The sequence below is a fragment of the Octopus bimaculoides genome, chromosome 1 (assembly GCF_046866305.1).
Source record: "Octopus bimaculoides isolate indiv1 chromosome 1, ASM4686630v1, whole genome shotgun sequence".
Classification (NCBI taxonomy): domain Eukaryota; kingdom Metazoa; phylum Mollusca; class Cephalopoda; order Octopoda; family Octopodidae; genus Octopus; species Octopus bimaculoides.
In genome coordinates this window covers 87,962,335-87,978,757 of record NC_142928.1, presented here as the reverse complement: position 1 = coordinate 87,978,757, position 16,423 = coordinate 87,962,335, and the positions used below count along the sequence as shown (strand labels likewise).

General features: G+C 37.7%; 1 protein-coding gene across 1 annotated transcript in view; it reads left to right on the top strand.

The window, feature by feature from the left end:
- Positions 1-16,423, top strand: part of LOC106876319 (phosphatidylcholine translocator ABCB4-like) — an 87,324-nt gene that overhangs the window by 42,081 nt on the left and 28,820 nt on the right. Inside the window, exons 15-19 of the mRNA XM_089347744.1 lie at positions 2,653-2,753; positions 7,308-7,454; positions 8,552-8,641; positions 10,167-10,244; positions 15,285-15,368. Of these exons, the coding sequence (XP_089203870.1) occupies positions 2,653-2,753; positions 7,308-7,454; positions 8,552-8,641; positions 10,167-10,244; positions 15,285-15,368 (500 nt within the window). The remainder of the gene's footprint in view (positions 1-2,652; positions 2,754-7,307; positions 7,455-8,551; positions 8,642-10,166; positions 10,245-15,284; positions 15,369-16,423) is intronic.

Here is a 16,423-nt window from a genome sequence, read left to right as displayed (position 1 = left end):
TTCTTGGATATCTCTCTTTCCATTGATCACCTTTCCCACTCTCTCACCACCTCTGTCTTCTTCAAACCCACGGACTTCCACCTCTACCTCAACTTTTCCTCCTCTCATCCCTCCCACACCAAACGGGCCAGTTCCTCCGCCCCCGATGCCTGTGCAGCCGGGACCAGGATTTCGAGATCCAGTCTTAATACCTGGCCCGCTTGTTCATGCGTCACGGATACCCATCCACCCTTGTCCAAACTGTCCTTACCTGCACTTGTCAAATTGATCGCACCACCGCCCTCACTCCTTCCCTACACTGATCCCCAGCCACATCCTCTTCCCCTCTTTTTCCACCCACCACCCTACCCCTTCGTCGGAGGATCTTGCGAGCCTTCCGTCGACTCCAGCTAAATCCCACCATCCTTCCCATTTCCCTCAACCAACCCCTGCTCTCCTTCAAATGCGCCCATAACCTACGCAATCTACTGGTTTGTAGCTCCCTCTCCCTCCATTCCAACCCCACCCGGATCCTTCCCTTGCTCCAGATCCCGTTGCCACACCTGTCCCTTTATCACTAACACCACCTCCCTCACTGGACCCAACCAGCACACCCTCTACATTAGGAACTTCTCTTGTACTTCTACCAGCCATAATTACTGCATCAGGTGCATCTTTCAAATCCACTCACAAGGCTTTAGTCGCCTGAGGTTAGAGTAGAAAACACTTATCCAAGGTGCCATGCAGTAGGACTAAACCCAGATCCATGTGGTTCAGAAGCAAATTTCTTACCACACAATGACATCTGTACCTCTATCTTTAATTATGTGCAACACTTTTTTTTCTTCTGACAGTGAGTTACTTTAGATATTTAAAAAGTAATGACTCTCTCCAGACACAGTAGTATATATATATATATATATATATATATATATATATATATATATATATATATATATATAAGAATAGCCTGGGCAAAGTTTAGAGAGCTCTTACCTTTGCTGGCGACAAAGGGACTCTCACTCAGAGTAAAAGGCAGACTGTATGACGCATGTGTACGAACAGCCATGCTACATGGCAGTGAAACATGGGCTGTAACTGCTGAGGACATGCGTAAGCTCGCAAGGAATGAAGCCAGTATGCTCCGTTGGATGTGTAATGTCAATGTGAATACCCGTCAGAGTGTAAGTATCTTGAGAGAAAAGCTGAGCATTAGAAGCATCAGTTGTGGTGTGCAAGAGAGACGATTGTGCTGGTATGGACATGTGGTGAGAATGGATGAGGATAGCTGCGTGAAAAAGTGCCACACCCTAACAGTTGAGGGAACCCGTGGAAGAGGTAGGCCCAGGAAGACCTGGGCTGAGGTGGTGAGGCAAGACCTTCGAACATTGGGCTTCACCGAGGCGATGACTTTGGAAATGTGCTGTGCGTGAGAAGACCCAGCAAGCCAAGTGAGATCGTTGCCAGTGCCCCTGGACTGGCTCTTGTGCCTGTGGCACATAAGATACACCATTTTGAGCGTGGCCGTTGCCAGTACCGCCTGACTGGTCTTCGTAGGATTTTCGAGCGAGATCGTTGCCAGTGCTCCTGGACTGGCTCTTGTGCGGGTGGCACATAAAAGACACCATTTTGAGCGTGGCCGTTGCCAGTACCGCCTGACTGGCCTTCGTGCGGGTGACACGTAAAAGCACCCACTACACTCTCTGAGTGGTTGGCGTTAGGAAGGGCATCCAGCTGTAGAAACTCTGCCAAATTAGATTGGAGCCTGGTGTTGTCATCCAGTTTCACCAGTCGTCAGTCAAATCGTCCAACCCATGCTAGCATGGAAAGCGGACGTTAAACGATGATGATGATGATGATGAAATCAGTTGGGAATATATGTTGGAAATGCTAACTCTTTTTTTGTTTGTGAATTCAATTAAATAAGTTGCAGAGATATACAAATATATATGTATTATTAATTTTATAGTTAGGATGGGTGATAGTACTCCTTTTACAGGAACCTCAATACTGGTGGGATGGAGGTTATCATAGAATTGGAGACTTTGATTGAATGATTACAACAGAGTGGACTCTGTTAAAGGTACCCAAGGTGCCAGATACTGGAGTTAAACCGAGAGAGTTATTACATCTACAACCAAATAAATTTACGGAGATGTACTTGCATAGCAAGTGACCTGATCTGAGATCGTGTGTTGGAACGAAAACAGTTGCAGCGTGGAAGGTGTTTATAAGCCATTTAAAATAATACACAAAAACCGTTAGATTCACTTCAACATTTAAATTTAATTTGTCAAAATATTTTCGTTGCTTTGAGACCGCGACCTGTTCACTGACAAGTGATGTGTTGCAGAATAGTAACTCTTCAGTTACAGAACATCACCTGTACTCGTGGATCCTGACACAAGAAGACAAAAAACAAAATACAAAAGAAAAACCAAAAAATTAATAGAATGATCGAAATAGACATCGCTCATGAAATATTTGAAAGAAAATCTGTTCTGTTGTGTGTTATTAACTCGGTTTCTGCATTAAGAAAAAAAAAAAAGAAAAGAAAAAAAATGAGATAGGGAACTTCAGCTGTTACATTGTCTGGTTGTGAGTGATTGAAGTCAATGAGAATATAAGTCTGATCAAGCATTCACATTCAATAGTTTTACTTTCATTTTGAAGAGACAGAAAAAGACAGCGCGTCCAGACATCCATACCTAACAGCAAAATCACTATCATTGGATGATCAGGGAGAAACAGAAAATGAAGCATCCTTGGAAGAGGTTTGATATATTTTAAACTACGTTATATTTATGGCAACGGTTTTCAGTCATTTCAATACATGACTCTCATCCACTCTTCAAAAAGTGAAAACACACACAGACACAAACTCTCTCTATCTCTTTCTCTCTCTCTCTCTTTCTCTCTCTCTCTCTCTTTCTCTCTCTCTTTCTCTCTCTCTCTTTCTCTCTCTCTCCCTCTCTCTCTCTCTCCCTCTGTCCCTCTCACTCTCCCTCTCTCTCTCTCTCTCTCTCTCTCTCTCTCTCTCTCTCACACACACACATGTTTGTTTGTGTGTGTTTTTTCACAAACATAAACTGATTCATGTTTATGTTTGTGATAATAGGTTAGGTTATGAGTATTAAACATATTGTTATATTTTGTCACAGGATGTGTGACAAAAGATTTCCAGACATAGGTCATAAAGTAAGAACAGTAATAACATAAATCTGAAGAACGAATATATAGTGCATATGTTTATTTGGCATGAAAAAAAGAAAAATGATTGTCCTGAAATATAACAATATCTGTTTCAACACATGTCTTCACATCAGGTATCTTGTAAAACAAATATACATAAACATGAGAATATTAAAGGATTATATATATATATATATATATATATATATATATATTTTGTTGTTGGCACTCCGTCGCTTACGACGTCGAGGGTTCCAGTTGATCCGATCAATGGAACAGCCTGCTCATGAAATTAACGTGCAAGTGGCTGAGCACTCCACAGACACGTGTACCCTTAACGTAGTTCACGGGGATATTCAGCATGACAAAGTGTGACAAGGCTGACCCTTTGAATTACAGGCACAACAGAAACAGGAAGTAAGAGTGAGAGAAAGTTATGGTGACAGAGTACAGCAGGGTTCGCCACCATACCCTGCCGGAGCCGCGTGGAACTTAGAGGTGTTTATGCTCAATAAACATTCACAGCGCCCGGTCTGGGAATCGAAACCGTGATCCTGTGATCGCGAGTCTACTGCCCTAACCACTGGGCCATTGCACCTCCACACATATATATAAATGTATGTTATATATATATATAAACAACAATAAAAAAAAACTCAAACAAGAAAACAAATTTATAAAGACCATATAGATAATTCATTTTCAACACGTGAGTATTACTTTGAATTTGCTAATATGTTTTGTTTTTATATTCCCATATGAAACTGATACAGTAAATGAATTTCATATCTATTGCTCATTTTTCACCTCCCCTCATTCATGAAAATAACCATTGATTTCACAGCAAACATATCTCTACTGGCCATCCCCTTCTAATACATAATATACACATTCTTTATCTTTAGTAAATCTTTGCTGTTCACGATCTAGTCTGTAGTTCAATTTCTTTCCCAATGATGATATTTACTCTTATGTCGAATCCATGCTCACCATACCCAATGTTTTCACCTGAATATCAGCAACAAAAGCTCTTTAGTTATCAGCAGCAAAGCTCTTTAGCCATTCTTCTTCAAATTCTGTCTTCTCTATTATTTTAAGACTATATATTGCTTTTATTGCACTCTGAAATCCTCAAACAACTAGAAGTCATTTAGCTATATTCTGTTCTACTGAACAAATCTGACCCATCTAAGTAGTGACTGATGCTATCCCTATAAGTATCTACATTTACTTCCCTCATGAGCCAATTACTACAAAAGCTCCAAGTGATTTACAAGCTGCGGCTCTGTAGCTATAGTTGCAGGGATGCAGGGAGAGAGAGAGAGAGAGAGAGAGAGAGAGAGAGAGAGAGAGAGAGAGAGAGAGAGAGAGAGAGTGAGAACGAGGAAGGGAAAGAAAGCAAAGAAGAGAAAAAAAATATATATAAAGAGAAATATAGAAGAGAGAGAGAGAAAAGGGAGATATAGAAGAGACAGAAAGAGTGATATAGAAAAGAGAGAGAGAGAGAGAGAGAGAGAGAGAGAGAGAGAGAGAGTACAGCATATAACATCTCTATTAATTTTGCTTAATTCACCTACTTACCATTCGTAACTATGGTGACTGTGCAACGCAACATAAATAGAAATAAAACAATTTTGCTTCAAGAAACATAACTTCTCTAAATCTGCCAACTAACCTGTCCTGTTGACATGATTTTCAATACCTCAAAGTTGATAGAAACAGTATTAAACGACATCCTCTTTAATAATTTCGAGTTGTTCTCCATCCTCATTGATGAGCAGTGTGTCTTCCATAAAACAAATTTACTGAAGACTTGTTTTCATAACAAATGCAACAACTGTTTAATGTCTTCATGAACGTTAGTGAAGGCAGTTTTGTAGCCTTTTCATCTTGCTTATCCCAATCCATTCTGGCAAAGTTGCCTGTTTATAGTCCCTATCTGTCTCTATTTCTTGTTTAGACATGTTCTTGTCAGATAATTGCATTGCAGAATGTCTGCATTACTCATTTTCAGATTATGAATTCAAACTTTTCCCTGTGAAACAAATGACATCACTATCATTTCTTATATTTGCAAGTGGTACAAGATTTCTGTAATTGATTAAATGCCTACTTTAATATAATCCAGAAACAACCTGGACATTTATCATAAACAAATACAAGTGTGTAAAATGACATAGAACATAAATTCTTGATTTATTAATTGCCTCTAGAGGCTGTATCATAATTACCAAGTGGTGATTAAGATCAGCTTTATAATGATACATCCTCTAGAGGTAGAACATTTTTCACAGATAAAGAATTTACATTGTATGTTTTTTCTCCATACATGTGTTCATATATTAGTGGCAGAGGCAGTATTAATACTGAGAGGGAATATTTATTCCCACTTAAATGTGGATGTTCTGCCAGAAGAAACTTTACTGTGGTAAATACCATGAAAAAAACTCTGATATAGGATTTTGGTGCAAAATACACGCTTGTTTATATCGCTAGCAGGGAGATTTCTCATGGTATTTACTGCAGTAAAGTTTGTTCTTCCAGCACGTCTATGTTTGAGTGGGAATAAATATTATCTCTTGGTATCAATAATGCCTCTGTCGCTAATATATATTTTTAACAAGCTAACTGGTTAATCGTGACACCAGTGTCTGCTCTGGTACTGATTTTCTATATATCACTGGCAGGGAGGTGAGTCACTGCAATCTTTAGCAGTTGAGCATCCATCACCGATGTGAGCAAGGAATGTCGAAAACATGTGATCTGGTGGTCTAAGAATTGGAGTTGGTGGGAATTTATCTCCTTGTTAATGATATAAACAAGCGTGCATTTTGCACTAAAAGCCTATATGAGAGTTTTTCTCATGGTATCTACTGCAGAAATGCTTCTTCTAACAGAACATTCACATTTAAGTGGGAATATATACATGTATTTGTCTATGTTACTTACATACATACCACTGCCACTTTGTATTTTATCTCTTAGCGCATCTTTTGTTTAAATTAGACATTTATCGTATTGATGAGCAAATTTCTTTAAATCATCCACTGATGGAGATATAACTGCTGAACCTTATTCGACAGAACACAAACACATTTGCAATACTACACTTTCCTTACTCACGATCATGCGGCTAAAATGTCATGCTTGACAATAATTGCTAAGTTTTCCTGGCGAACGTGAATCATAACAAAGAAAAATCTACATCTCAAAGACTACACTTATCTGCATGATTGGAAATTATTCAATTCCGACTCCTTGTTAACTATCTATAAAAATCACATATATAGGAGGAAGAATTTGATATATAACTGTTAGAGAATTATATACTGATTGACCTAAAAAAAAGTCCCCAATTTGATTAGCAAACCTTTATTCAGCGACACACTTCAACCTCTGGCTCATCAGCATGATGTGTATTCATTTGTCTCTTTTACAGGTATTACTGCTTCCTGCTTACCCGAATTAGCAAGATATGCTCTAATCCTATTGCTTTTCTCACCTATCAAAGATTATGTTTCCAAACACTATCTTAAACATTTTACCTAAAACCCTCTCTTCAGAGCTGTACTCCCATGATTCCTCTTTCAGTTACCTGTATGTATTAATTTACAAATATTACAACTGAACATCCTCTCCATTGACTAAGTAAGAAACTTTTCCAGTATATATTTGTGCTCTTGGTTGATTTAAGGCATAAAAATTTAATTATAGATTGAATTTTTAATTCAGTATATAATTTCAGATTTCATGTTTTTTTTAATGAGATTTATAGTGAAGGGAAAATTATGTACTATGACATTTATGCCTTTCCTTAATGCATTCACTGTGTAAATGAAGCGAATTGTTTGCAATGGTGAATTTTTGAAGCCAATTCATGATTCATCTTGCTGAAAGTTCTATGATATTCTCTTCTTTGAGAACCAATAGAAATTCTAAAACCACAAGGTCTCAAATTTATGCAGATGAATAATGAACTTGTAAGATAATTTTTTGTCTTTCCACATGCGTTGATAAAAATGAAATGGTTTCCTACGGGAACAAAGATCAAGACTTGGTTCGACTTACTATACGAATCTATCTCAGTTCATTTCAGATAAAATATTGGAGATTTAAGATTTTTTTTTGAATTTTAGGAAAAGAATCTATCAGAAGCAAGTAGTATGAGCATTTTGAAAATGAACAAACCAGAATGGCATTACATTCTCCTAGGAATTCTTGCTTCTTCTGTACTTGGTGCCATCCTACCAGCCTACGGATTATTACTTGGTGAAGTTTTACATGTAAGTATAATTAAATCTGTTATAAATTACATTAATTGCTGATGTGATGGATTTAAGTTTTGTCAAGGAGCTTAATATAAAGCAGTGACTAGAATTATATTTAAATACGTTTTCACCAGATACCAAAGTTATTTTGATACTTTACTGTGATGTTTGATGATGCTCATATTATAACAATGACTATTAGTCGCACATTTGAAATGATTCATTCTAAATCAGAAAACCCATGTACATATTCTTTCCTTGGTTATTAGAATGCAACTGCTGAGGCAGCTCTAGTCAATAATCTGATTGAGGTTCATTGTTAAAAGTATTAGATCTATGCAAATTACGGTTAGAAAAATTTAAACCATGTTTAAAGAAGTGTAAATATTCCACTGTCTTATATAGATAATTATCTTTCTCAGATAATATATTTGAAAAATCAGTTCTCAGTGCATTTGTCAATGAAGGCAGTCAGTATGCTACAATGTACATTTTATGATAAGCCATTTATCTCTGATGCTATCATAATGTAGAGATACAGGTGTGTACAAGTATATTTAATATGTTAGTGTACATCGAAACATGGGAAGACCACTGCTATGAAAACTGTCTCTGGAAATTTTCCCTATAAACAATGTGTGAGAAGAACACACTACTGGGTTATGAATGACATTGTCAAACCATAGGATACGTGTTTCTGCATCGTTATGCTTCATCAGTATGAACACGAAATCCATCGACCATAGCCTACTAAGAACTGTCGTTCTAATATTTAAACAGCAAGTAAAACATTTTCTGATGTGTGCAAAGCTTTGTCAAGCTGGAATTAACTAAAGTAGGGATACTAAGCAGTGATGATTAAAATATAGTTGTACACACTTATATTTAACACGTTCATGTACACCTGGCCTTGGAAAGACCTCTATTTATTCCTTTCATTTTAATTAAAGGACTGTTATCTATCTATATATCTATCTGTCTGGCTGTCTGTTTGCCTATCTATCAATCTAACTATCTGCCTGCCTTCCTGTCTGTCTACCTGCTTGCCTGTCTGTCTGTCTGTCTATCTATCTATCTATCTATCTATCTATCTATCTATCTATTTATGTCAGCATATGGGAGGCGATAAAGATAAAATGCACAAGTACTGCTTGCTGTTTGCTTTAACTGGTGTAGTGTCCTTCTTTTTTTACTTAATGCAGGTAAGTGAATTTATGAATATCTATTAAATCTCATTGATATTAGTTTATGTAGATCTGAGGATTATCTTGTCTTGAAACTGCTTCTAATTTTCCATAGATATATGCCATGAAGATAGAGTCTTTGGAGTTTTCTTAACCGAAGAATTGGTGAAAACCCTTGTCACATGTTATTAATTTTTTAACGTGATGTTGTTAGTTCCTCACCTGAGTGGAACCCCATATCGGTTTCTGTTAAAGTAGTGTTGTGATTTGTACAAGTATCTTCATTCTTAACAGTCCTTAGACCCCCTTCGGTCATGAATGACCATGGGATTGCACCTAGAAAGTTTCCATCTGAGACATAAGTCTGGGTGAGGCTGTTTAAGGAAGACCAGCAGTCACTCATGAATATCAGTCTTACCTCTCCATGCCACTGATGTTATTCAAGGGAAAGGCAAAGGCTGATACGGCTTGGCACCAGTGACGTTGCAACTCATTTTTACAGATGAGTGAACTGGAGCGATCTCATTCTCTGGAAACCCATACATGGACATATGTAAGTATCTGCAGACCAAGAAGAGCATATATTGATCAAATCGTGGAAGACACCGGATACAATATTGAGGATATGAAGACTACAAAAGAAGACAGGGACATCTGGTGTGGAAAAATTGTACTGGTCCAGGCAAATCGCCTGACTGGATGGATAGACTCCATGTTGTACAAACACTGTCAGTATAAGGGACCAAATTTTGTTCTAAATATGCAAGGGGGAAAAAATTAGTAATTTAATGTAAATTAATACATGTTCTTCAAATTAGCTTAACCTAGAAGAGATTCTCGCTTCACCAGAAGCAAACCACGTCTTAATAAGTGCTTTATCTGCTTAGTTGTATACAGTTATCCCCTTTAACATTCAGATTACTCTGTCAAATGTAATGCTTATTTATTCGCATTGTTTTGAATTAATCATGCATTATATTGTAGCTTCAAGATTTCAATGGTGCGTTTGTATATTTTTAGAATGACATTGTAGGGTAGGTGTAAGAGATTGAATCTGGTCAGTTTTGACATAAAACAAGTAGAATATTTGGGCCAGATATGACCAGATTAAATGCTAAAGCGTTAACTATCTTAGTCTTATATGTTTTTTTTTTCATTTCTCCCCAATTTTATTATTTTATTAATTACTGCATGGAATTACTTTTGTTGTTTGGTCACATAATGTCAAAATGAAAAAGATGCCAGATTTTTTTTTTTGTCACGTTCTTGCCTAAAATGCAGTTGTCAGTTATTAAAAAAAAACAACAACTGTAACTGCAATGATTATATATTTTGGTTGCAAATGTGAAACATAAATGCATTTTTTCTTATTACAAAAGGCTGAAATATTTCGTGACAACTAAATTTCATAAATTGAAAGACATAAAAATCACTGAACCTGATTTTTTCTCCCACTTAAATTTTTGGTCTTTGGATTGAATGTTAATCAATATTTGTAAATGTCTATTGATGCCAGTTTGAAAATAATATTATTTAATTTTAGTATTCTATGTTTGGAATATCTGGTGAAATGCTAACTATGAGGATACGGTCCAGGTTATTCAAGTCCATTCTACATCAGGTAAGTGGATTCATTGAATAGAATGAAATAAAATCAAAGAGTGGCTGTGTGGTAAGTAGCTTGCTTGCCAACCACAAGGTTCTGGGTTCAGTCCCACTGCGTGGCACCTTGGGCAAGTGTCTTCTACTATAGCCTCGGGCCAACCAAAGCCTTGTTAGTGGATTTGGTAGACGGAAACTGAAGGAAGCCCGTCGTGTATATGTATATATATATATATATATATATATGTGTGTGTGTGTGTGTGTGTGTGTGTGTGTTTGTGTTTGTCCCCCCCACCATCGCTTGACAACCGATGCTGGTGTGTTTACGTCCCGTAACTTAGCGGTTTGGCAAAAAGAGACCGATAGAATAAGTACTAGGCTTACAAAGAATAAGTCCTGGGGTCGATTTTCTCGACTAAAGGCGGTGCTCCAGCATGGCCGCAGTCAAATGACTGAAAAGAGTATATATATATATATATATATATATATATATATATATATATATATGTATATATTTTCACGTTTAGCAAAATTGGTTGAAATAACTTTTGGATTGATATTATACACTGGCGTAGTAAGAGTTCTCTGTCCCTGGGAGTGAACCCATTTTAGTGAAAACCTTAGTGGCATTTCATCCATCTTTACGTTCTGAGTTCAAATTCCGCTGAGGTTGACTTTGTCTTCTATTCTTTCAGGGTTGATAAAATAAGTACTAGTCGAGCATTGGGATTGATGTAATTGACTTACTCCTCCCTTGAACTTGATGACCTTGTGCCAAAATTTGCAATCAGTACAGCGTTGTGAGGGTTGGATACATATGGGTGACGAATGAGTAGAGAGTGCCTGTAACAGGGTGAATGAAACTGGTCAGTTCTGACGTGCAGAAGCTACCGTTGTTGCAGTGTATTTTATAAAAGAGAAGTGGAGAAGATGGTACATCTGTGACCCAGAAACTGAAGTGTGTTGATGAACAATGCATGTTACTCAATCAAAATACCTTTCTTCAAATACTTTCTCTCAGATGACAGAGTATGTAGCAGTGGCACTATCCTAAATATTGAAACAATACTCCATTGCTGTCTCGACCTGAGAGTTAGTAGTTATTCATTAATAGCTTTCAGAACGTTGTAAATTCTATCCTCTCGGTCCTCTTTCTTTCTTTCTTTCTTTCTTATATAGCATGTAATGATCTGTTATTGTCCATTCATATTCTTTTGTCTTATATATATATATATATATATATATATATATATATATATATATATATATATATATGGGAGAATATACAAATAATAACAACAGACGAGGACAAGTGGTGTAAATAACAAAAGTATATATTAGTATGACGCTCGGGAATACGGAAAGTCTTTGACGTTTCGAGCTACGCTCTTCAACAGAAAGAATACGGAGACAAGGAGAAAAACACAGAGAAAAAAAATTGAATAGTGTTCAGTCAACGGTCAATCATAATAATGGCCGATCATAACAATGACTGACCGGAAGTGGGAAATTCTTATTTCAGGAGAGCTAAGAAAGGGGGAGATAACAAACGGTGATCGGGAACGAGGGGCTGTGTGTGGGAGGTAGAATGCTGGTGATCTTGACGTATGTAGTGTGAAAATGGAGAAGGGAGAAAGGGAGAAAGGGAGTTAGTAGTTGGTCAGTTGTAGTGTGTGCATGGTGTGATGCGAGGGTATTGGTGTGGTGTGCATGGTGTGATGCGAGGGTATTGGTGTGGTGTGATATGAGGGTGTTGGGAGGTGGGGAAGGCATGGGTGGAGTGTGGGTTAGGCTTTGGGTGGGGTAGAGGTAGGGGTCTGTGGGTAGGGGTGGGTGGTGGGTGTAAGGAATTGGATGGGGTGGAGTGGGAAGGTAGAGTAGGAGTGTGTTGGGGTGTGGTGGGATGAGCTTATGAGAGGGTGTTGACGAGGAGGGAGAAGGGGAAGGTGGATGTAAGAGAGGGGGAAGATGGGTATGGGAGGGGAGAGGAAGAGAGGAGAGAGGGTGGGTATAAGAGAGGGAAGGTGGATTAAGAGAGGGGGAAGGTGGGTATGGGGGGAGAGAAAGAGGGGAAGGTGGGTATGGGGGGAGAAAGAGAGGAAGAGAAAGAGAGTGAGAGAGAGGGAAGAGGGTATGGGGGGAGAAAGGGAGGAAGAGAAAGAGAGTGAGAGAGAGGGGAAGAGAGTGAGAGAGTAAGGGTGAGAGAGTAAGAGAGTAAGGGTGATATATATATATATATATATATATATATGCGAGTAAAAATAAATACAAAAAAGGTGGGGTTTTTTTGTATGATTGTGTATAGAGGAATATATTATTTTGCTTAAAAGAGTTCCAACACTGTCTGTTTTTTATGTTTTATTTATATTCCTGCAGAACTAATGTGGGGTATAGAATATGGAATATACAATATATAATATGATATACAATATACAATATAAAATAAAATAAAATAAAAATGGATGGCACCATGAAAGAAAGTATTGAATGTAGATGAAATATTGAGTGTTCAATATAAAGGATCAAATATATAAATATATAAATATAAATATATATATATAAAGATGTTCAGGTGCAATAAAGACTGTAAACAAACAGGAAACAACTTCTATCTCATTCCAGGGTGAAAAACTAGAGGTAGTCGATAGCTTCCGCTATCTGGGCGACCAAGTTAGTAGTGGGGGTGGGTGCGCTGAAAGTGTAGCTGCTAGAATAAGAATAGCCTGGGCAAAGTTTAGAGAGCTCTTACCCCTGCTGGCGACAAAGGGACTCTCACTCAGAGTAAAAGGCAGACTGTATGACGCATGCGTACGAACAACCATGCTACATGGCAGTGAAACATGGGTTGTAACTGCTGAGAACATACGTAAGCTCGCAAGGAATGAAGCCAGTATGCTCCGTTGGATGTGTAATGTCAATGTGAATACCCGTCAGAGTGTAAGTATCTTGAGAGAAAAGCTGAACATTAGAAGCATCAGTTGTGGCGTGCAAGAGAGACGATTGCGCTGGTATGGACATGTGGTGAGAATGGAGGAGGATAGCTGCGTGAAAAAGTGCCACACCCTAACAGTTGAGGGAACCCGTGGAAGAGGTAGGCCCAGGAAGACCTGGGCTGAGGTGGTGAGGCAAGACCTTCGTACATTGGGCCTCACCGAGGCGATGACTACTGACCGAGACCTTTGGAAATGTGCTGTGCGTGAGAAGACCCGGCAAGCCAAGTAAGATCGTTGCCAGTGCCCCTGGACTGGTTCTTGTGCGGGTGGCACATAAAAGACACCATTTTGAGCGTGGCCGTTTTCGTGCGGGTGACACGTAAAAGCACCCACTACACTCTCTGAGTGGTTGGCGTTAGGAAGGGCATCCAGCTGTAGAAACTCTGCCAAATCAGACTGGAGCCTGGTGTTGCCATCCGGTTTCACCAGTCCTCAGTCAAATCGTCCAACCCATGCTAGCATGGAAAGCGGACGTTAAACGATGATGATGATGATGATGATATAAAGGCGACTCGAGTTTCAGGGCTATTTCCCTTCGTCATGGCCGGTATGACAGACTTTAACATATATATATATATATATATATATATATATATATATATATATATGTATGTATACCAGTCAGTTGTCCATAACTCAGTAAACAAGGATGCTGTAAAAGAAATTTTAATTTTAAGCATTTATATTTTATGTAGTCGAGTAGTATATCCTTAGTTATATAAAGTCGGTCAGAAAGTTACCAGTAATTTAACGACAATATAGGTGACTAATCAGGTCTGATGAGTTGTCTATATATATGTAAGAATGACCGTGCGAACTCAAAAAGGAGAAATGGTGACGAATGGAAAAAGAGGACTCCTTTTATTTATACGCGTCACACGGTCGAACACAAAAATAATATATCAATGATGATATACAAAATATGTTATACTACGATAACATATGTGAATTCGTAAATACCAGTAATGAAGAGACGATAGAAGGCAACCGTATGAAATGAATAACAGAGATATTTATTGTGGCATTAAAGATGTATGTCTGTGTGTGAGTGTGAATGCGACATATAATAACATAATAAAAGACAGGCCGTCGTACAAAGAAAAGAGTGTGTGTGAGTGATACATGTATGTGTATGTGAGATATTACAGCAGATAGAAAGAGAGTCAGTAACACGTGAGCATTTATACCAGTTCTTGAGTACACGATAGGAAGAGTCTGTATGAGAAAGAAGTTGAGGCGTATGTGTGGCAGAGCTTATCACTAGTTGTGTGTTGGCATCGATGCCAGGGCCGGAATCTTGAGGACAGACGTTTATCGCAGGCTGTAATTCTTGTCTGTTTATTTATCGTGGTGAAGCTGAATCACCTAACAGAATCGAAGAGAGAGATGTGCCGCGGTGGTTTAGTTTGGTGTACATAGAAAGTCGTGTAGACGCTGGTGGAGATTGATGCTGGTTAGTAGTAATCGTAGAATCGTGTTGCTGATGTGGCGACGGCGTTGGTGGTCATCGTTAGACGAAGCGGTTGATGGAGTCGTAGCTGGAACTGCTGCTGCTGTGTGGTACACGGAACAGTCTCTATAGAGAAACTGAACCGAGACGAATTTGGCCGCCGAATTAAAGCATTTTATAGTTGATGGAAGGCTCACCATAAAAAATACTCTATCACGTGACCTTATTAGGGGCCGTGATTGGTCAGTTTGCGTTCTGGCGGGAACGTTTCGAAGAAGTTGCCGCTTCGAATAATAATCAGTCACGTGATGGCAAGGAATGTGTTTTCCGCTACGCCCGCACTTGTTTATATTTAAATGAGAAGATTGTATGTAATGGCGATAGTAGTTTTGTATCTAATGGCGATAGGTAGTTTCGTATGTAATGGCGATCGAGGTGTTAGTTTCACTACATATATATATATATATATATATATATATATATATATATAAATACAATTACATATTGATTGATTGATTCATCGAGCATGTGTGTTTAACATGTTATCTGTTATGTATATATGAGTGTAATTAAGAATTCTATGTTGAATTTGATACATCTGAATCTATTTTGTTAGGAAATGTCATGGTTTGATGATAAAAATAATACTACCGGACTGTTGTGTACACGATTAACAGTTGATTCTGCACGAGTAAAAGGGGTAAGTACAAATTCTAATTAAAACATGTTTTTTTTTTCTTCATTTGTAAATCCAATTACTTTTCTCAGGCTTGCAGATCTTTTCAGATATTTTAAATTATTAAAGTTTTTGAACCACAGTTTCCAAGGATTTATATGTTGTTATTATCGGCTAGTTTTAGCCACCTAAAAAAATCAAACATAAATAGCACAACAAACAAAAATATTATTGTTTTGGTAAGGATAACAGAATAATTGTCTGAAAAATCCTGATTTTGCATTAGACTATGACTATGTATTCATTGGAAATCTTCCTTTTAGAACTCAATGATATGAAGTAATCTATGAAGTAAATTTGTTGCTTAGTTGTCATCTTCCTGAAACAACAAATAATTCCTCAGAATGTTGTTAGCCTGGCTAAAACTATTATAATTTCGGAGTTGTAATTGACAGGCAAATAATTTGATCAGAGACTGCATATTGATACTGAAACTAAAGCAAGTTCAGCGTCAAAAGCACAAAAACTGTTAACTTCATTTAAACATGCATTTTACTGTGTAACAAAATTTTAATTATTTTTTTTGTCTTTGGTCAATAAGCGTTATTTCCTATTTGCTTCTATCTAGAAATCAAAAGAAATGACTACTATTCCCTTAGAACTTTGCTTTTGTGACCTGTGGATATCAATGTTTTGAAATTGACCTATTTTCCATTACACTTCAGATAGATTTAGGGCTGAGTTGCTGATGCAGAAATATCACTATCTGTATATATAAAAGGTAGGATGTGTGTGTGTGTGTATGTGAATGTAATTTATGCACGTCCACATATTTTTCCCAGAGGCACCAGCGAATAGTAGTAAAAATAAATTTTCAACCAAAACTTTTAACAATTTTCAAGTCGAGAAATCACAATTGTTTACAAACAGGAGTTGAGTCCCTTTCTAGTGACGAGTAAGTTTTTGTTAAGACTTTTGTTGTTTTTTTTCCATCAAGGAAAAAAGTGTTTTGTTGATATACGGGCAACACACACACACACACACATACGAACATGTATGCGTACAAAAAATACGTATGC